The 21,080-nt window shown below is 42.9% G+C and overlaps 1 protein-coding gene across 2 annotated transcripts; it reads left to right on the top strand.

Annotated features, from left to right (window-relative positions):
- The first annotated feature begins 3,665 nt into the window (after window positions 1–3,665).
- On the top strand, window positions 3,666–17,663 carry OGFRL1 (opioid growth factor receptor like 1). 2 transcript variants are annotated; one of them, XM_080916932.1, is made up of 7 exons: window positions 3,666–4,023; window positions 7,893–7,979; window positions 8,204–8,282; window positions 11,130–11,208; window positions 11,311–11,377; window positions 11,493–11,638; window positions 15,826–17,663. In XM_080916932.1, exons 1-7 carry the CDS (start codon window positions 3,787–3,789, stop codon window positions 16,526–16,528), a joined length of 1,398 nt encoding a protein of 465 aa, XP_080773058.1. In that variant the 5' UTR covers window positions 3,666–3,786; the 3' UTR covers window positions 16,529–17,663. The 2 variants fall into 2 exon arrangements, with proteins under 2 accessions (XP_080773058.1, XP_080773057.1); XM_080916931.1 differs by having other exon boundaries at window positions 8,201–8,282.
- Window positions 17,664–21,080: the final 3,417 nt, after the last annotated feature.

The following is a 21,080-nucleotide window of genomic DNA, read 5'->3' as shown; positions in this document are numbered from 1 at the left end:
GAAAATATGCTGGAAATTATATCCTATAAATATAAGAAATAACAAGATAACATTTCTGAATGCAGAACACAAGAGAACAGATGCTGAAGGAGGCAGTGTGGTGGTAAAAGTGATGTGACCCCATGTAGGAGGGCTGGAACTGGGAGGTGACAGCTAACAAACAAAGCAACCCCGGATTTTGTCTCCATAAACCAAAACACGTTTACAAATCCCTTATTTGGAAAAGGGAGATCAAGGGAAATCTCCAGTGAGCCCTGGTTTAGCCAAAGACTCCAAGAGAGGTTGTATAGGTTGTGTCCTTGGTGAAGTTGTGTCCTTGGTGAAGTTGTGTCCTTGGTGAAGGTGTGTCTTTGGTGAAGGTGTGTCCTTAGTGAAGGTGTGTCCTTGGTGTAGGTGTGTCTTTAGTGCAGGTGTGTCCTTGGTGAAGGTGTGTCTTTAGTGCAGGTGTGTTCTTGGTGAAGATGTGTCTTTGGTGAAGGTGTGTCCTTGGTGATGGTGTGTCCTGGACTCCTTAGGTGGGGATTCCCATCCTACGGCGCAAAGAGCATCTTAATTAATACTTATTATGCTTAAAATAACTTCCTACCTTTGAGGGTAATTCCTTTATTACAGGACCTAAGAGATATTCAGAATTAGCTATTAAAAACATATGTTGGATACAATGTAGGCAAATCATTGCTTTAAACTTACTTTAAGAGTTTTTCTATACTGTGCTTTCGTAATGTCTCATATAAAACTGCATCCACCAATAAACACATTTCACACCTTGGCAGATGATCTATAACCCTATGAAATCTAACAAAAAACACCAAAAGGTTTAGGAAAATGTAAGAGCTTAACTGTGGCAGTTACTTATGTTCATATGTGTAAATATATCTAGACTTACATGCTCCCCACTGTGTAACAGAGTAAGTACTTCAGAATTTAGTGACCTAAAAACAATATTTAATCAAATTTCATGACTCAGAAATTTGAACAGTACTCTATGGAGTGTTTATTTTGTTCCAAGTAGGATCAATGAATCTTACTGAATGAAATTCATCTAGTGATGAAGTCAACACGACAAAATTTACATTTAACAGGAGATACTGAGAGGCAGGGATTAGTTGGCAGTCCTGGCCCAGTTCACACCCTGTAGCCTTTTCAGTGAGGTGGTATCATGGGAGTTGAATTTACATGTCAGCCCAGAGCTATCAGAGGGAATAACCCAAAATAATGTACTAGAAAATACAAAGTTCCCTATGCATTAACTTTGAAAATCTTGGAATATCTCTTATTCCAGGTTCTAGTTTTTAAGGTAGTTAGGTTAGAAACAATTCAAAAGTAAGGGTTAAAACTCTCTCTCTCTCTCTCTCTCTCTCTTTTACAGTTTTTGAAATTAAAAAGTAATCACATTATTTCTGCCTTTCCCGTTCGTCCCTCCAGCCCTCCCATGCACCCCTACTCCCTTCTTTTTCTTTATTTTAATCCAGTTCATGGACTATGTTTTTTTGTTTTTTTTTTTTTCTTTTTATAAATTGTTACATATGGGGAAAGCCTGTAAGAGACAGAGGAACAAGAACTTTGCTTTGCAATTTCCTCTTCTAGACATGTCAGGAAAGCTCCACCCAGGAAGACTCATGAACATGCCCTAAACAGGGATGGCACCAACAGACATGCTAACAGGAAAAGGAGGAAATCCCATAGGGCCTCAACCAGAGACAAAGAACTCTATGAAACTAAGGCATTCTGTGAGCAGGGGAAATAGACTCTTAATTACAGGAAAGCAAAGTCAGCACAATGGACTTATTCTGCAATACAGCTAGGTAAATGGGTAGAGCACCTGGGCACATTATCACCAGACTTTGGGCTTCGACACTGGACTAGTTAAAAGTTCACTTTTGCTGTGTGTTCTAGTCCAGTAATGAAGGCAGACGAATGGAATACTGTTGATTTGTTTTACAGGTGCCCCATTATTTTTTTTTCTCACCAAGTCATTGTCAACATAAACCACAATCAGAGGTTCTCCACGGTGACATATATATGGGAATGGAAGAGCATTGGGAGAGAGGAGACAAACAAGAATTAACCGCAGGTATAGTCAAGAGGGCTTGAGGAAGGATATGATTCTAAATTTAAAAGAAGAGATACATTTAAACAATCGTCTTGAATATCAAGATTTTGGGGCTTGGAGGAGGGAGGAAGGGGTTGAGATGGGTTCACTTGTATACTAGGTAGAATTACTAGGAAAACCTTCTGTATGAACATTTGTACGGACTACTGCAGTCTCAATGTTACAGATAATCCAAGCTAATCCACCCCCCCCCCCACGCACACCAGTGGGAGATGTACACAGAGCAAGCTGATGTATTTAAGAAAAACACAGATCTTATGAGCCAAAAAGTTACTTACCTCAGACACCCCTCCCCCGACAATACTGTCGGGTTCTAATTTTGTTTGGGTCTGGTAAGAAGGACTTCATCTTCATATCATCCATTTTTATGATGTCCTGACCAGAACACTCTTTTTGTGTGTATTATGGGTCCATTATTAGTTTTCGAGCCCCTGCTAGTCATAAAGTCATTAAAGGTGAGGCTAGATGTCTCTCCAGAGATGAACGAGGAAACTACTATTGTCTCAAGAAGCTACATGACCTGTCCAAAGCCAGAAACTACCGTAGAGGCACGCTCTACTGTAACGTTTGGAAAGATGCAACCATTGATATATCTGTGGAGCGGCATCTGCTAGCCGAGTCTTCCCTGAGCAGTGCCCTTCTACCTGGATTTGTAATTTTTTTAATTACTAGTTCTGACTATGATTGGTGCATCTAATAAAACTAACCTATGATCCCAGGCAATGTCGCACAGCAGAAAAAGTCCTGTCAAGACTAATGTGCAGGCAGAGGGCTACTATTTCTTGGAGTTTCACGCTCTACCATTTTCGGGTTCTTTGGTTGTTATTTTGCCTTGAACTATTCTTACAGCACGGTCGCCGCTTGGCCATAGAACCAAGGTCTTAATAAGCACTCCACCTAGAACCAGCCTATTCGTTGTATATATTCCGAGGTTTTTCTGCCCAGAGTACAAATGTGCACTACTCACTGATGAAATAAATGTGCTGGTCTAATTCTTCTTGCTCCTTTGTTTCGAAAGAAGTTTGTTCTTTAGATGAGGGGACAGAGAGCTCTGACTTTATATATATATATAGATAGATCGCAGAGACTCTAGGTGGCCTTAAGTGCTGTTCCCGAAGCTTGGATTTCCTGTTTAGAGGGCGCACTGTCACGATTAGCTTTTGTCTTCTGCTGCAGCTAATTTGTCTTCCTTTTGGACCCGCCGGTGGGGGCGGCGGTGTGTGGGCAGGACTCGCCTGCTGATGGAGGCACCTCCTTCCTCTCTGTGACCTGGGCGGGATCAGGCATCCCGCTTGACTGGGAGGAGCCCCAAGGGGGCGGATCCAGACCCCCAAAGGGGCGGGGCAACAGCGGACCCCACCCCCACCCCGACCACTGGGGGGGGGGACCGTGGAGGGGGGCGCGTCCCGGTGCAGCTGGTCCTGCGCGCTCAGGAGTGGGTTGGCCTCGCTGGGGCGGGGCGGGGCGGCGGCGGGATGGGCGGGATGGGCCGCGTGCGGCAGCGGCCCCGGGGCGCCCGGCTCCTCCCCGCCCGTGCGCCGGAGCGCCGGTGGCCGCGCTGAGCTGTGCGGCGCGGGCCGGGCGAGCTGCCGCCGGTGCCCCGAGCGAGCGGTGCGCGGCCATGCCCGGGCCCTAGCGCGCTGCCGCAGCCCGCGCCCGCCGCCGCCTCTTCAATGGGCAACCTGCTCGGCGGGGTCAGCTTCCGCGAGCCCACCACCGTGGAGGACTGCGACTCCACCTGGCAGACCGACTCGGAGCCCGAGCCCGAGCAGCCGGGGCCGGCAGGCGGCGGGGAGGGCCAGGAGCACGACGAGCTGGAGCAGCCCGAGCAGCCTCCCGAGAGAACCGGAGGGCGGCCCCGCGCCAGCCCGGTGCCCGAGGACCACGCTGAGGCGGCGAGCGCGGAGCAGGTACGCGACCCCGGGACTCACGGTGGGCCCGGCAGGGCTGTGTGCCCGGCGCCGGGGAGGGGGACTGTGCGCGGCCCCCCGGGGGTGCAGGGCGGGACGCTGGGCGTGCGTGGTCGGGGCACCGACCTGGGGGAGCTGGCGGTGCTCAGGATCGCCCGGTGGCTCGCTGCTGGCCCGGGGGCCTTGCTGTGAGCACCGCAGGGAAGCCCCCCCAGGGCAAACCCCACTCCACTCTGTGTTCTCTATGCCTCTGCAGCGCAGCTGGGTGATGCGAAGGTGGGGTGGGAGGAACTAGATTAAAAATAGAAGATTGTGAGGACACGGCCGGTGCGCGTTAATTCATTTTTATTTTCACTTTTTTTTTTTTTTAAAGAAAATTAAAATACTCAGATCAAGACAACTACAGTTGGGGAGCTCCCCTCCCCGCAGCGGGGGTCCATGGCCATTAAAAGTATCGCAGAAAGTACCTGAGCAAACTTAAAATAACACCGTTCTTTTCCCCAAGAGAGACCTTTCAACGACTTCGAGTAGTCTTTGAACATTTCGTCTCACCCAGAAGACTTGTTGATCCAACCAAGCTTAAATCAGTTGACCAATACAATTTAGGTAGAAGAGAGACATGGCGTCCCCTTAACGTCCTGTGGCTTTAGAAAGTTTTAAAAGGAGGAACTGTATATTTTTAAAGAAGTCTGCAGCGTTTAAGGCTGGTGGTTCTGTATTAGGCCACCCTTTTACAACTTGCAAGGAAAATGGAGCCCAAAGTCCAGTGTGACTTTGGGGAAAGCATCACCTTTCCAGTGAGTCCAAGCCTTCCCATCCGAACTAACTGAGCATGTTATTGAATGGAATGCTATTTCGGGCTGTGAGGGACGTTTTAATCCCCCATTTTGGAAAACTGTGAGCCTTTCAGAGAAATTTTTGCCCAGAGCATATAGGGAGAGAAAGATGCAAGCTTTGGTATGTCTGTGGCCAAAGCGAGAGGAGCCGTGGCCCTGCTGGATGAGGTCGTGGCCATTTGCCTTGTGTCCTCTTTGCCTGGTGTTCTGGTTTGTATTTTGCACTTAGTATTCTCTGCCCAACCCGAAAAGGTATCGCATGGCGCTTTTCAATGTTTTATCCTTCCATTTGTCTCCCAAGTAAATTGTCTCCGACAGAAGTTTGGAATAGTAGCAGTAGTAGTAGTAGTAGTAGTAATAATAATAGGATAGTAGCAGTAGTAGTGATAATGATGATGATGATGATGATGACAACCTTGGTAATAATCCAATTAACTAGGTCATTGTAAAATGAAATTTCAGCCACTGACCTGCAACCAGAGTAAGCGTAGAGCATCCTTTAATTGTTAAATTTTTGTTTCCATACGTTCCACCAAACTTCTTAAACAATCTTTTGACGTTGTTTTGATTCCTTGCCCTATTTGCCCACTATGTGGACCTGTCAGTTCCCCCTTTAAAGCAGGTTGCAGACTAGCTTCTCACCGCTGTCTTTGCTCTCATCCATCTCTGTAAAGTTAGACAAAAGATGGTACCGTTAACTGAGGTGAGGAAGCCTGGGGCAAGAGATGCTTCAGAGGTTAAATCAAGGCTTACGTTAGGTTTTCTGTCCTAGTAGACACCCTAGTGGATGGTTGAGCAGTTAATGAATCTCTATGACAAGATACTCAGTCTAGGACTGGAACTATAGGTAGGCATTTAGGATTAGTTATACTTAAAAACACATCAATGTAAAAGGTCATCAAGGAGTCTTGAGAGATGAGGGTAAGCCTTCTCACCCTCTATAGGGGCTGTGATTAAGAGGAGGAGCCAAAAAAGAGGAGAGCAGTGATACAGGAAATAGGACATGAGGGTGTGGTATTCTGAGAGCCAAGCGTTGACACTGCTTCAGGGTGGAGGGCCTTAAGGAGTCCAAGAACTACTGGGAAGTCCCCAGGATGACCACCGAGACATTTGAGTAGATTTGAGTAGATGGAGATTTATTTGGAAAGTTCCTGATGGTCCCATTTTAAAGTCGTCTGTGGACTGGGCATTATTTAGGTCGTGGGGTGGGCTGCCAAAGGAGGGAGAGTATGCACAGGTCCTTGGTGATGATTTACCTCAAGAGGAAGCAGAGATGCAGTCAGTGCGGAGGGTGGACCTGGATCAAGGGAGATGCTATGCTTCCAGTTGGAGGGACGACAGCATATTTGGCGGTTGCATGGAACGGTTTGGAAGCGGGAGTTTTGATGATTCAGAGGAGGGGAGTCCTTGCTGAGGAGGAAAAAGCAGCCAGGATCCAGAAGTGAACAGGACAGCGACTGGCAGGTTGAAGGATGTCATCATTTACATGGTAGTCTTAGGCAGGACATGAGTCATTAGCTTTGTTTTGCCGATGAGAGAACTAAGATTCAAGCCTAAGGCCTCACAATTATTAAGGAGCAGAACCAAGCCTCACCTGACCCTCCTGCCTCCAGAGCTTGGGTCATTGGTTTTCATAACTGGATTTTCAAATATCCATAACTTCCAGCAGGAACAAAACTGCTTCAGACCCGATTAATCAGATGTGGAAGCAGTAAGTTCTCGCACTGTTGCTGGGCTCGGAGCCTTGTCCTGTTCCTCCGAGTTTCAGCAACCTTGTTTCTAAGATGTAGGTGCCAATAACTGTGGGCCAGGCATGTTGTACCACCCAAATGAAGCAATGTGTGCGGACGTGTTTTGTAAATGGGAACGTGTTCTCTGCAAGCGCCTGTAGTTGTAACCCGGCTAAATAGATTCCGAAACTTGCTAGGCAGAGCTATTTTGAAAAGCGTGGCAAGAACCAGAATTTTGAGCTTTTTCCTTGCTTATGTAACATGACAGTGTAACTACTATAACACGGCAGAGGACTTGGTGTGAAAAGTATCTCTGTACGTGTAGTAAGAGTGAGAAATCACACCACTTTAGAAAGGTGTGAAAGCGGGGCTTAGAAGATGCCAGTCTGTCAACACAGACAGACAGACAGAGGGTGGGAGGGGTGGGGACTAACTCCTCGATGAATATTCATATGTCGTCACAGAAGTCTTCCTCATCACGGTCAGTCATACGGTTCTGAGTGCCACTGGACAAATGCATTTTGACACGCAACATATGGTCTGCATAACTAGAGGTTTATTAGACCCGTCTCTTAGCCTTTTAAAATGACATCACAGTGCTGGCACTTTGTAAGCACCATGAGCGAGCCAGCACATAGGAAGAACTTCAGTCAGAGTGTTCATTCCACCCGAGAGCTCTGTCTTGCTCTGGGTAGTTATGTCAAGTTTGCTGATCGCTACTAGCCCACTGATCATTGAATGGGCAGATGATTGCTCATGCCTTGGATGTGTGTTATGGTGCTTTGAAGTAGCTCAGAAAGCTAATTTAGTTTAAAAACCCTCCTCTCCTTCCATAAATATTACTTGGCTGTCGGGTTGCAGCCAGGAAATGCAAATTTAATGAGAATCTTCTGTGTAGAATTGATTTACCAACTTAACCCTTTCATGGACACCCTAGGAAATAAGAGGAAATAAGAGTTGTAGGTTCCGCTGTGTAACACCTGATGGGATGTGGTTTCAGTTCATTCTGAGAGCTGTTCTGGATCGATACTAATCCTGAGCATTTACCCTCCAAAGGCATTGAACATTAAAGGGGTTTTTTTATTTTATTTATTTATTTTTATTTAGTGATATACCTTTGGGAAAGAAGATTTTAGTACAAATAAGGTAGGCTGGTACCAGCAAGCACTGGCCAGATAGCTTTCTCTATCTGGGCAGGCTGTAAATGCTCAGGGTTCTCTATGGAGGTTGGTTGTTTTAAGTTTGTTCCAGAAGTTTCTCAGTACAATCCTCTGTGTAAGCGGAGTTTCACATTGTGTCCTAGGGTGGCGATTCCACGGAAGGAAGCGCTAAGCCAAAGAGAAGCTTCTATGCGGCTAGAGATCTGTACAAGTACCGCCATCAGTACCCAGTAAGACAGTGCATGCGTTTTCTTTTAAAACGTAAACTTTTCTCTTTCTGTTTTCTGATTTTACTCTGCCGGTAAACAAACATGTCAGAAGGGTCCTTGTGCGTGTGTGTGTGTGTGTGTGTGTGTGTGTGTCTGTGTGTATCTGTGTGTGTCTGTGTCTGTGTGTCTCTGTGTGTGTGTGTGTTACCATACACTGGAGATTAATTTATCTTTTCCTTTAGCAGAACTTCAAAGATATCCGGTATCAAAATGACTTGAGCAACCTCCGCTTTTATAAGAATAAAATTCCATTTAAGCCAGATGGTGAGTAAGTCACCTTGAGAGAAAGCAAGTCTGAAATGGTAACATGTACCTGCGTACTTCCCTTGTTCTGGGCTTCATGTGTTGTTGCTGCTGCGTTTGTTGGGTGGTTACCTTTGTTTTGCTTTGCCATGAAGGCTGACATGTCCCCAGAGCCCTGGGTTTTAGAGTTGCGGCCATGTATTTAGTGAGCTGTGGAGAAGTAGATATTGGCTAGTTTCGCTCTCTATCTGTGAGTCATGGTGATTACCGACGGGGTAGGAGGGGCGGGGTTTCTCTTTGCTGGTTTGGTTCAGTTTAGATTGGGGGTGGGTAGGGTTTAGTCTTCTTTTATGAACAGAAAAGGGGAGAGATTTGTAGAGCTATTGAATTTTAAGTGATTAGACCTTGGAGGGGGTCAGATTCAGCCTTTTCATCTTGAAGGTGTGGTTAGTGGGTTTTGAAGCCCCAATGACTAACTTACTGGGTCACTGAGTCAAGTTCAGAGTCGAGTTCAGAGCGGAACTAAGTTCCAGGGCTCGTGGTTCTTGCTGCTGGGCTCTCCTTAAGAATTGTGTAGAAGATGAGTGTTTGTCTTCCGGACTTTCTTTGTCACTTTTCAAAATCCCTAAGGGATTGGGGGACTGCAGCAATCCCAGTTCAAACCCTGCCAAGTAAATGGGCATCGTTCGCAACCGTACGACCTTCCTCATAGAATAGGAGCTTTGTCAATCCCATAGTGAAAACTCATAGTTGCTATGGTAATTTGATTACAAACTCATAAGCAAAAAAAAAAAAAAAAAAAAAAAAACAAAAAATCTGAGGCAGCACACTGTGCCTCACTGTGGGTATCTGAATTGTGTGCAGGCACACAGCAGCCAGATACACTCCTTAGACGTTCAGTGTGAGGTAGCCAGATTGTCCTGATTCTTGTCCTTTGCTCTCGGTGAAAGCTGAGTGACATTCAGAGCCCTATGAGTCAGCTTGTGCAGGGCCTAGATGGTAAACTACGCTGGCCAGCTTTATGTTAACTGACACAATCTGAGCCCTTCGGGCAAGGGGGAAGCCTCAATCTAGACGTATGCCCACCTGTGGGCAAGCCTGTGGGTATTTTCTGGAATGCTGACTAATGTGGGGGGAGGGTTAACCTCACCTCCAGCAGTGTTGTCCCCAGGCTGCTGGGCCTGGTTGGTATAAAAGCCAGTACATGGTATTCCTCTATGGCCTTTGCTTCAATCCCTGCGCTGAGTTTCTGACCACCCTTCCTTTCAGTGGCAGACTGTAATGTGGAAGTGTGAGCAAAATAAGCTCCTTTCTCCCAGCATTGCTTTGGGTCATGCATTTGCCAAAGCAATAGGAACCCCTAAGACATAAATGCTGGACTCATGGGAAGGAGGGCATCATGGGAATGCTGGAGGGAAGGGAATGGAGAGAGGAGGTGTTTAGAAGTGGGAAGCCCTGATGGTATGTCCTGAGGAGTGTCGCTGAAATGAGCAAATCCAACCAACTTGGCGTTTTTGGTATCTCAGAAGTCTTGAAGGTACAATGCGCACTATATTTACTGCTGATTTTAAAACAAACAAACAAAAAAAACACTGTTAATGACACTGAAGGACAATTGGTGTGACACTACACAAATTTCTGAGAGGAGCCTTGGTGACCAGCTTTGAGGAAGCAAAGAGAGAAGTTATGGGTGTGGTATTGATTTGTTGTTTCTGGATTTTTGTTTTGTTCTTCTTGTTTGCTTTCTGTAAGACTAGCTAAGGACAAGGACCTTGACAGGCTTGAGAATCATGAGGATTTTTTAAAGTTCTTGTTGGAGAACATGGGCCACGGTGAAAGGGCCTGCTTTCTGCAGGCACAAAGACCTGTGTGTTCCTCTCCCACACGACTTTGTAGCCAGTGTGCGGCCTTGAACAAATTGTCATTATTATTAATTTACTAATGTGAGGTTCTGAACAAATAGTCCACCCAAAAGCAGTGTTTTCTTGTTAGTCATGCGGGGATGGTGATGTTGTTTGGAACAGTTTCCCTGCACAGACGCAGGTAGCAAACATGTTAGGCTTTGGAAAATGGTCTATTGAAGCACTCAAGCCTGTCTTGCACTAAAAAGCAGGTGAGCGCAGTATAAAAACACTGTGCTCATCTATGTTCCAATAAAACTTTATTTACAAAACGATTGTTAGGCCATCATTTGCAAACCCTCTGGGCATCACCCAGTGCGTACAAAATTTTGTAATCTGAGGTGCTGCTTTTTTATGATAGTTAAGCTTTCTATGTCACTGGGCATGGGTATGTGGCATAGAATATTCCTCTTTTAGGAGCATTTTTATGGGTTGCTTTTAAACTGAACGTTCTAATATAAAACTCAGTGACTCATATGTTATTGTTTGTTAGGAAAAAGATGAAGAAAGTATGTTTGGGGAGGGGGCATGCTCCATGGAGGTGTGGCGAGGCATGGGGGCAAGGAGGATGCCTCTAGGGGGTCCATGTTGGGAATCCCTTTCCCCTGAGAGACCAGTCACATGGTGGTATAGTGGAGAATAGAGTTTAATTTTTAGGGCATGAGGAGGGGAGGTAAGAGGGAAGTAGAGGCAGAGAGAGAGAAAGAGAAAGATAGGAGAGGGGACAGGAGGGGTGGGGAGGGAAAGGAGGAGAGGAGGGAAGGGAATGGAGAGAGGAGGAGCAAGGCAGGGGAGAGCAAGAGGCCAGGAGAGAGAGGAAGGGGCAAGCAGCCCCCTTTTATAGTGTCAGGGCGGAGCATACCTGGCTGTTGCCAGGTAACTGTGGGGTGGGGTTTACAGAATCCCAACAGTTGTAATGCCATCACTGTGTCTGATGGATGGTCCGTTTTCTCAATCTCTGCTGTAGGTGTTTACATTGAAGAGGTTCTGAATAAGTGGAAAGGAGATTACGAAAAGCTGGAGCACAGCCACACTTACATCCAATGGTCAGTTAAGTGTTCCCCACCTTCAGCCTCGTCCTGTCCCATCATGGTTTCAAGACAGCGTTGATTGAGAATGGTTCTTTCTTTTTTTTTTAAATAAACCAGGCTTTTCCCCCTGAGAGAACAAGGCTTGAACTTCTATGCTAAAGAACTAACCACATATGAAATTGAGGTAATGCAAGCTTACTTCACCTTACACAAGGTACCCAAATAATAACATTATTTTCTTGTCCTGATCGCTACTGAATCATTTTCAACTGGCTCCCCCCCCCCCACCCTTATATTAGGAATTCAAAAAAACAAAGGAAGCAATCAGAAGATTCCTCTTGGCTTATAAAATGATGCTGGAGTTTTTTGGAATAAAGCTGACTGATAAAACTGGAAATGTTGCTCGGGCTGCAAACTGGCAAGAAAGATTTCAACATCTGAATGAGTAAGTGAAGCCCCAGTGGTAAGCCGTTGGCCTTTCGCTGTAGTTCTGCTCTCTGGAAAGTAGGAATAGCTAGCCACTGGCGTAGGTCTGTCTAGCTGTTGGGCATGGAAATAGTCATTGGGCTCTAGGTACTGGGCATAGGACTAACTAGACATTGCCCAATTGTAAATGTTGAGAAAACAAGAATGAAGTGACACTATCAGATGTTGGCCTAGGACTAGCTACTTTTGGTCATAGGACTAGGTAGCCATTAGGAATCAAAATGTAGTCAGAAAAGCTTTTGTTCCATCTTGTGCACTCTGAAGCACATCATAGGAAAGGCAGTGAAGAAATTCTACAGAGTGCTGACTGTTCTGCTTCTGAGTGGTTTCTTGAATCCTCTGCCTACAGCCCAACGTGGCTTCTCTCCTTATACATGCTCCGTTTCACGGAGTTTATAGGTTTTTCATTATGTTCTCTCTCTCTCTCTCCTCTCTCTCCTCTCTCTCTTTCTCTCTCTTCTCTCTCTCTCTCTCTCTCTCTCTCTCTCTCTCTCTCTCTCTCTCTCTCTCTCTCTCTCTCTCTGCTAGGCTATAGGGCCATAAATTGTTTGTAATATCTTTATGCATGCTGACTTCTTATGTTAAACTTGTAAGTGCAGTCTATGATGTATAAAAATGTCCATACTTCTCACTAACAATGAGAAAAACATACAGTTGTCCTCATGAATTAGGTGAAAAATAAGTACCTATTTCTGGCTAATTCCAAAACCTATAAAGGGAAATTTAGCAGTTTTCTTGGATGGATTTAGCTATACTCTTTTGATTGGATATGTGTATTGGTGATTATACTTATAACCAAAGTTTAGTTTTAAAAATATTTTCTTCATATGCACACTGATATTTTTCCCTTTTTAATTATAGAGTGACTTATGAATACTGGACTATAAAACTAACAATTTTAAGAAACTTTTTTTAGTACCTTATAATTAGCTGAACTGGGCAAGTGTTAAGGGAAAAAAAAAAAAACTAATGCAAGCAGTTTTTCTTTGGCAAAAACAATCAGAGTTTTGGCATTAGCTCTTTAAACTTTTTCCAGAATTCCCTTCACTTTGGTAAAAGGAGTGAAATTTTACCATCGAGATGTCTTTTTCCTTTGTCGTAAGTGACGCCATTAAAATAGGAGGTTCAGCTAAAGCCTTGAAAATATGGACATAAAGCTTTAGCATCCTGACCAGAGACTCATTAACCTATAACCCAGGTTAAAGTTTGATACGTACGTCCATGTAAGGTCGACATGCGCCTCTGCCTGTCTAATGCAGATAACCACATCTGGATGGCTTCTCTGCCATGCTGTTGCAGAAAGCTCACCACACAAGTGGCCAGGACAGCATCTTAGCGTTTGATTTGCACATCTGTGCTTTCCCACGTTTTACCGCTTTGACCCAGGTCACTTCGGTTTACTCTGATTAAACAGTCCCCCTCCGCTGAGCTCTGGCTAGGCTGTCTGGACTGTACTGACTCTAGTGTGGGCTCCAGTCCCAGCTGCGCCCTCTCTTAACCCATCTGGTCTCCTGATGAATCAGCACTGCACCTTTGCTTCCTAGCAGCCCCTTCCTCCACTTCCTGGGGTGGAAGCCAAGCCGCCTTTGAGTTCTCTACCCACCCTTTGTCTTTCATTGCTCTTTTCAGTCCATCCCAAAACAACCAACTCCTTTGTTTTGTAGATAATTTAGTTCTAGAATCCTAGTCACTATTTTCCTCAGCAGCTCAGGTTTTTCTAACCTTCCTTTTTCCTAGGTTACATAAATGCTTTAACTCGTGAATATGTAAACACCAGTGTATGTATATGCAAAGGCTATGTTTCCAGTTCATCTTAGAGTGGTTCTGCCTGCCAGTCTGGCATCTACTGCAGCGTGTAGCACACCTTTCCTTTTACGAAGTCTCCTCTCCTCTACACCTCTCCTTTGAAGTCAGTTTAGCATGTGACAGCTAAATCATCCCTCTCCTTATTTAGTAATAGCGTGTTCACATTACCTCGGTCACATTGTCTTAGCAGAGGACAGGGATGTGGTTCCTCGCTCCCACAAGGTGTTTCCAACTGCCTGTAACTTTGCTTCCTGTGGATCGGGCGCCCTCTTCTGACCTTCTTTGGCTCTTGCACACACATGATGCTTAATAAACTTAAAACAGGTACACACAGACACATAAGTTAGTTTTTAAAAACATAAATATCACAGATTCATAAAACCGAGATGTAAGTGCTGAGTTTCACACTTCGAATTAAAAAATACATTTTAAAATAATTTGGGGCAGATATCCAAAAGGATGGAGATAATTTTTTTATTTCAGTAGTTGCTTAGCCCAAATGATACCAATTTGTATTTTGTCTGTATTCTTTCATTAAAATATAAGACCAGAAACTATGTGTTTCTATATCTCTAATTTGACATCTTTTCCCAACATTCCCGTGTGATTTGGTAATTACTTCTAATTTAAAAAAAAAAAAAAAAGAAAGAAAAAACTCAGTCGCTTTTGGAAGCCAGGCAAGATATGTACAGTGGTTTTAAGAAAGTTCAATATCTGGTATAAAACAGAATCTAGGAAGTTAGAAGCAAGTAGAAGTTCTGTGGCGTAGCGACCTTGGGTCAGTACATGGCCAGCCTGCTAACATCAGGCATGGGTCTGTAGCAGGGAAGAGGGTCTTTAAGGGTTCAGCCAGGCGTGTGCATGCGACAAGTGTGTTTGGCTGAACAAGGCTGGGGAGGTGAGTTATAAATTGTGATAGAGTAAGTTTGGAAAACGCTAATCCAGGCATGGCCTCAGTTTTGAAAGAAAAAAAGGTGTAAGTGTCATGTGGGAGGAGTGTTAGAATCAAGGTTACTCTAAGTGAGCTTTGGTTTACCAGGGCGAGGTTGGCAAAGATGCAGGGAATAGGCTAAGCTGATACAGATGTGCTGTTACTCCATCCTGTTGTAGTAGATGATAGTACGAGTGACATTCGTGATAACAGCTGAGGGTGGTAGGTGACACGTGCTTATAACCCCAGAGGATATGCTTGCAGACACATGTGTATATCCCCCCCCCACCACTGCATACATGAACACCGGCACACACACAGAGTAGTTCTAAATAATGTCCATGTTTACTGAGTTAGTTCATGCTCACCATTTGCCTCATCTCCTTGGAGCTTTGCCACAGGACAGTTGATGGAGATTCCCTTTTCCTTTGCTTTACAGGTGCAAACACTGAGGCTTAGATGGGCATCATTCGTTCTGCAGTTCAGTGACTGGCTTAGGTCCTGAGGTTTGGTCCATTATCATCATGGAGAGAAGCATGACCACAGTTAGGTAGACCTGGTGCTAGAATGGTCACTGAGGTTTCTACCTGTGGATCAGCAGGCAGCAGAAAGAGAGAGCAACATTTGAGTCTAGCTTCAGCTTCAGAAGCCCCAAGGTGACACACTTCCTCCAACAAGGCCATCCCTCCTAATAGTGCGACTCCCTGTGGCCAGACTTTCAAACACATGAATCTGTGGGGGCCACTCCTATTGAAAGCACCACAGTATTAAAGCTAGGCTCAGACTGCCTCTGAGGCCCACGCTCTCCCAACAGCTGAGGCAAGCCCAGTCAAGTAGCTTGGTTTTCTTGGTCAGAATTCTAGCCAGCGAGAGTAGGAGCACTGCTCTCTGGATTTTGCCGGTCAGCTGGTGGCATTAATGGTACTGTTCAGCTGTTAGCTAGTGGCATAAGGTAAGAGAACAGTAACAATGAAACAGTGCTGTTACAATGTTACCACAATAAAAGCTACATGCATGGCTCTTTCAGTCTCTCATCTTGTACATGGTCACTACTTTTCTTACAGTGGCATTGGCTAGCCTGATGCTTAGCTGTGTTCTCTGTCCTCGGCAACAATAATAAATAATGTAGCACCAGCAAGAATGCAGTCAATCTCAACGGCTCTTTCTGTTGATGAGTCTCTTAAAGAGGAGGATTTGTTTGAACATTTGACTTTTACATTTATCAGATTACACTGTTAAGTTTCCCATACGTTAAATAAAATGCATTCTATGTTTTTATTAAATTAAAGTCACTGTAAGACTTATTTTCTTGCTTTGCATTTCTAAAAACATCTTCTCAATTGTATGGATTTTTCCCACTTTTCTTCTCCTGATTCTTTTCTCTCATTTTATTCAACTCTCTCTTTCAGGTCTCAGCACAACTATTTAAGAATAACCCGAATTCTTAAAAGTCTTGGTGAACTTGGATACGAGAGTTTTAAATCTCCCCTGGTGAAGTTCATTCTTCACGAGTCTCTAGTGGAGAATACTATCCCCAATATTAAGCAGAGTGCTCTGGAATACTTTGTTTATACAATTAGAGACAGAAGAGAGAGGAGAAAGCTCCTTCGATTTGCCCAGAAACATTACACACCATCAGAGAATTTCATCTGGGGGCCACCTAAGAAAGAACAACCAGAGAGAAGCAAAGCCCAGAAAACACCTTCTCTGCCCGCCTCAGGCTCGAATGGTCAAAATTCTACACACAAGAAATCCAAGGACTCCAAAAATGCCTCAGTAGCTATTCCCTTAAATAGCAAAACAGTGGAAGAAAAAAAGGGAGCATCTAGAGAGCCCGGGGAGGAGACAGAGAAGCCGAGCCCAGAACCCAGCAGTGAAGATACTAAGTCAAGAAACACAGAACAAGACAGTGCTGCTCCTGAGCAATCAGATTCTCCACCTGAGAAAACAGTTCCTGATGATACTGCGGGAAAAGAAGAATGTCCAACTTCTTCTGAAAAAGATGAAGGGGAAAACCAGAGCAAAGACTCTGAAAATCCTGAAACTGCCAGTTGTCATGCTGAGGTAGTATCACAGCAGAATGTCACAAACCCACAAACCAGTTCTGGTTAAGGGAGTTAAACAGCTGCTGTCTAATGTATCCTGAAGAACAGAGATAGGTCACATTTAAAGTGTTAACCACCTGTGACTTTTGCTGTAAGCCCTCTGTTCTTGTTCTTATTTTGCCTCACGATGAATTGGACATTTAATAAGAAGTCTTAAGACCAGATCCAATAAAAGAATGTATTTAGGATGTGTTTTCGAATTCTGTATATAACAGTCACTTGAAAAAAAAAAAAAAGTTTCAAGTTATCTAGAAGGAGTTCCGAGGCAATTGGTATCCAATGTGATCTTTCGAGAGATTCCTGCAGACATGTGACCTTCTGGTGATGCGGCAGCCCCTGGCTTTGGATTGGTGAAGGATGATGAGTTAGGTGTGCTCCAATGTTTCCAGAAACGAATCTGGATTTTCTGATTACAGCGCCTCAGAGCTCTTAGCTTTGGTGTCTGCCGTGGCTGCCCTTCCGTTGGTTTGCTCCGTCCTCTCATCCCCTCTTCTTGCTTAAGCATCACCATCTCTCTCAGCTTCTACACGAGTGTTCTAGTACACGTTAGGACTCTCTCCTGTTCCGGCGTCCAGGTGGAACAGAGGGGGTTTTTACTAGTCTGATTTCAGGATTTTTTTTAACCTTTGTAATAATAAAAAATATGCTCAGTATTAAGTGTTTAGAAAGGATTTTTTTGAGTGTCTGTGAGAAAAATAAGGAACGAAAATAGACTTGTTTTTTTGTGGCTGTTCTATACAAAATTGGTAGCTGATTGTGGACACAAACCACTGAGGGATGTTGTAAAACCCTCAAAAAATAGTCATTTTGAAAAGATGACTTCATACTATCAACACGTATGTCAAAAATTGTTGCTCAGTTGTCCTTTGAGCCATTAGTGTAGTGATGCCATGAGGTCTCTACTGATATCACCAGTCCACAGCGTCTACATGTATGTGGTATGTTCATCTTCATGTGTTATGTATGGTGTACATGTTCATCTCATCTTCATGTACTATGTACATTTATCTTCATGTATTATGTGTATATATTCATGTCCATGTATTATCTGTGTATGTTCATGTCCATGTATTATCTGTGTATGTTCATCTTCAAGTATTATATATATATATATACTATATATGTTATATATAGTATATATATTATATATATAATACTATGTATCTTCATCTTTCATTTGTCATTTGAAACTGAGAACCGTTTGAAATTATATGTACCCACTTTAAGTAAATCATAGATTTGCACAGCATTGGTTAAAAGTTTTATTTTCTACAGTGTTATTGCTAATTATTGGTATGTATCAGAAGACGATCAGAAACACTGTGATAGGAACTTCAGAACATTCATACAAACAGATGAAGTGATGAACAGAAAATATTTTTACTTTTTCTTTTCAACTAAGCAAAGAATTGACTTTAAAAATTCTCTCTTCATCGTTTAAGAAAAGCCCCATATGCTTTCACCCACCCCACCCCCACACCCCAGGGAACCTTTCCTATTTTCCCTTTTGTGGTACATCACATAATGGTGTTCTTGGCTTTTTCAGCCCACAACTTTTAGTGGTGATTCCTATAAAATACTAGCACCAATCTTACGCTTTTAGAAATCAGATTTTATTGTTTTTAAATGTACACAGGCCAGTTATTTATCTCCGACTTTGTGTGTCATAGTGGCACAAATTTGACATGTATTTATTTGTGAATCATATCCCTGTAAGTAAGACAAGAAACATGTCATCCTAGGTACGCAATACCTCAGCTTGACCTTGTTTCAGTTTGTGAGGTGTTCAGATTCTGAAGAAGCAGTCACAGTTTAAATTCAGTTCAATGCAAGGAATGCCCGGCTCTCTTAAGGGATATTTGTAGCAACAGTCTACAAATGTAGCAGATGTAGACATTTACACAGGGTTCAGGGATGGGAGAGGATGGCCAAGTTAGGCTGGATTGTAGGGATATGAGCAATTAAGTTAAAAATATCTTAATTTTGAACACACAGTGAAGCATTCAAACCACTTTAAAGATGTTTAGTATAAAAAACATGGGGCCAGGAGACTAGAGAGATGTCTCGGTAGTAAAGAATTCTTGTTGCTCTTTAAGAGAACCAGGGTTCCGTTCCCTGTGCTTATACTGGGTAGTTCACAACTGCCTTTACTACCAGGGGATCTGACTCCTTGTTCTGGCTTCTAGGAGCAGTGGGACCTGCATGCATGTGGTGCACATACATACACTCAAGCACACACATACACATACATTATTTTTTTAAAAACTAGACATGGGGTCAGATACTAAAATTAGTTTTAAAAAACAAGCTACCAGATAATAAAATTAATATAATCCAAATTACTTAGAAATTACAGTATACCAGAACCCTTAGAAATAAAAACATCTCACAATATAGATTCTAGAGTATTATTTTTAATAATTATTTTAATAGGTTATGCTATTTGATTTGAGAATACTTGTCTCTAGAGAACTCCCTGGCTTCCATCTAAAATAGTGGCCTTTTTCTTGCAGCAATTATTGAAACTGTGTATTCATAAAGTGACAATGTTTCCTGCATTTAATCTGTAAATAACAGAAAAAAAAATAACTCAGTGAAGAACAAGTCAAAGGAAGTCGTTCCTTTTACTGATAAAAATTGAGCATCTCGAATTTTTTCTATTAAGAGCACTTTGTACATTTAATAGATTTTTTAACATAAGATCTATAGAGGATGCGCCCATGTGTATATTGGATATCAAACAGTGGTCTGAATTTGACTTAGATGTTTCGCCTTTTTCAAGCCACCATATGCTTACAGTAATTTACTGAGAAGCTGCTCCAGAAAATGTTGTGTGGCATGGCCAAGTAGCTAGGTGCATTGCTGTGCTTCCACGGGTCTTCTCGTGGTCTTTGTTGCACCACACGCGGCAAGGATACAAAGCATTAGCTGTTGATAAAGTTACATTTCACAACAAATAGACGCTCTATTGCTTGATTAGCTTGGTGCATTTCTAATATTTTTTTGCTTTCATATTTCAGAGGAGAAAATATATGTGAAGATATTTTGAGATACTATAAAGTGATAAATAGTTCTATATTTCTGTATGGTGGAGATGTTTCTGACATTAAGATTATTGTACTGTTCTGCGTTTTAAAGCTCATTCTCATAGGACATTTTAAATGGACTTGAAAAAAAAATCTTATCCGTTATCTCTAAATCGAGGCTTGTTGTCAGTTCTAAAATTAAATTGTATAGTTTTATTCTGTTTTGTGGTTTGAAAATCTAATTTTTAGTCTTAAGGAACGAAGATCTAAAACTCAGGAGTTACTAAGAAAGTTTTAAGATTTTTTTGGTGTTATGTATATAAATACATGAATGTGTAATAAAAACCTGCCTAAGCCATGACACATTGTACCATGCCCTCCTGATTTTCATAGTTTACCAGGAATGAAAATAGAGTGGAGTGAGAAGTGGGAAAAAAATACACTGAGGTAGTTCTTAGAAAAAAACATTTTGATAAATAATTAAGTGGTTAAATGAACAAAGAATATTTTATTAGTTGTTTTAAAGTCAAAGTTCATTATACAGTGATTTAGTTAGTCAAGCAAATTTAAAACTATCCTCCAGGCTCCTCTAAAATCTGTTTTGTAACACAAGAAGAACATTTAAAAATCTTAATTGAAATTATATCCACAGGTCTTTAATGACTATTTGGAGTAAGATTCCTCATTACAGGAGGATTGGGGAGTAGTTGTTTTTAGAATATTTTTCTTTTCCTTTCACTGTGTGAGTGTGTGCGTGTGTGTGTGTGTGTGTGTGTGTGTGTGTGTGTGTGTGTGTGCAAAGATGAGCTGAAGGCATGCTAGAATCATCGAAGGCAGGGGTAGGCTATTAGGAAGATGGTTAGGGTGAGGGTTGCACCTAGGAGCCAAGCAATGTTTGTCTACTTACCTTTTTAAGCATTGACTTTATTGCAGGAACAGATTTGTCCAGTGAACACTACCACACCTCCAGCACTGTTCTAGGTAGCCAGTCCCTTCCAGCAGATTATACTCAGGGCAGTCTGCATTTAGAAATCTCATTATTGAAATGAACATTGTAGTCCTAATGTGAATGCCTAGGGGTTGCAGATGTGCCTTAATGAATGTCAGTGGTTTTCATTCAGAAGTTCTTACTATCCCATTGTAATCTTTTGCCCCAAAGAACTGAACACCCATTGCCATGATAGTTAACAATGTGTCACTTTTGATGAAAGGATACAGAGGAGCAAAGATTCTCAGGTGCTGGGTTATTTTTATGTTTCTCCGCTCTGTTCCATGCTGGCCCATTTAAACATCCTTTGGTTAGCACAAGTCAGAATGATCGTTTTATTTTCCGTTCTTGCATTCAGATGGCTACATAAAATGGAATGTTATTAGAGAAATTGTTTAAGTCTTCGTTCTCGTAGTTTGAAGAAATCTGAAATTAGTTTGAGAAACTTGCATGTTCCCTTCTTAGTCGACACATTTAGAAAGGCTTCTTCTTGTTTTCCCTAGAGATTAGAGAAAGAATTCAATGTCAAGTAATTTTACCAAGTC

This window comes from Micromys minutus (genome assembly GCF_963924665.1).
Source record: "Micromys minutus genome assembly, chromosome: 5".
Taxonomy (NCBI): domain Eukaryota; kingdom Metazoa; phylum Chordata; class Mammalia; order Rodentia; family Muridae; genus Micromys; species Micromys minutus.
The sequence above is the reverse complement of the archived record's forward strand: the minus strand, read 5'-3'. Positions and strand labels throughout refer to the sequence as shown.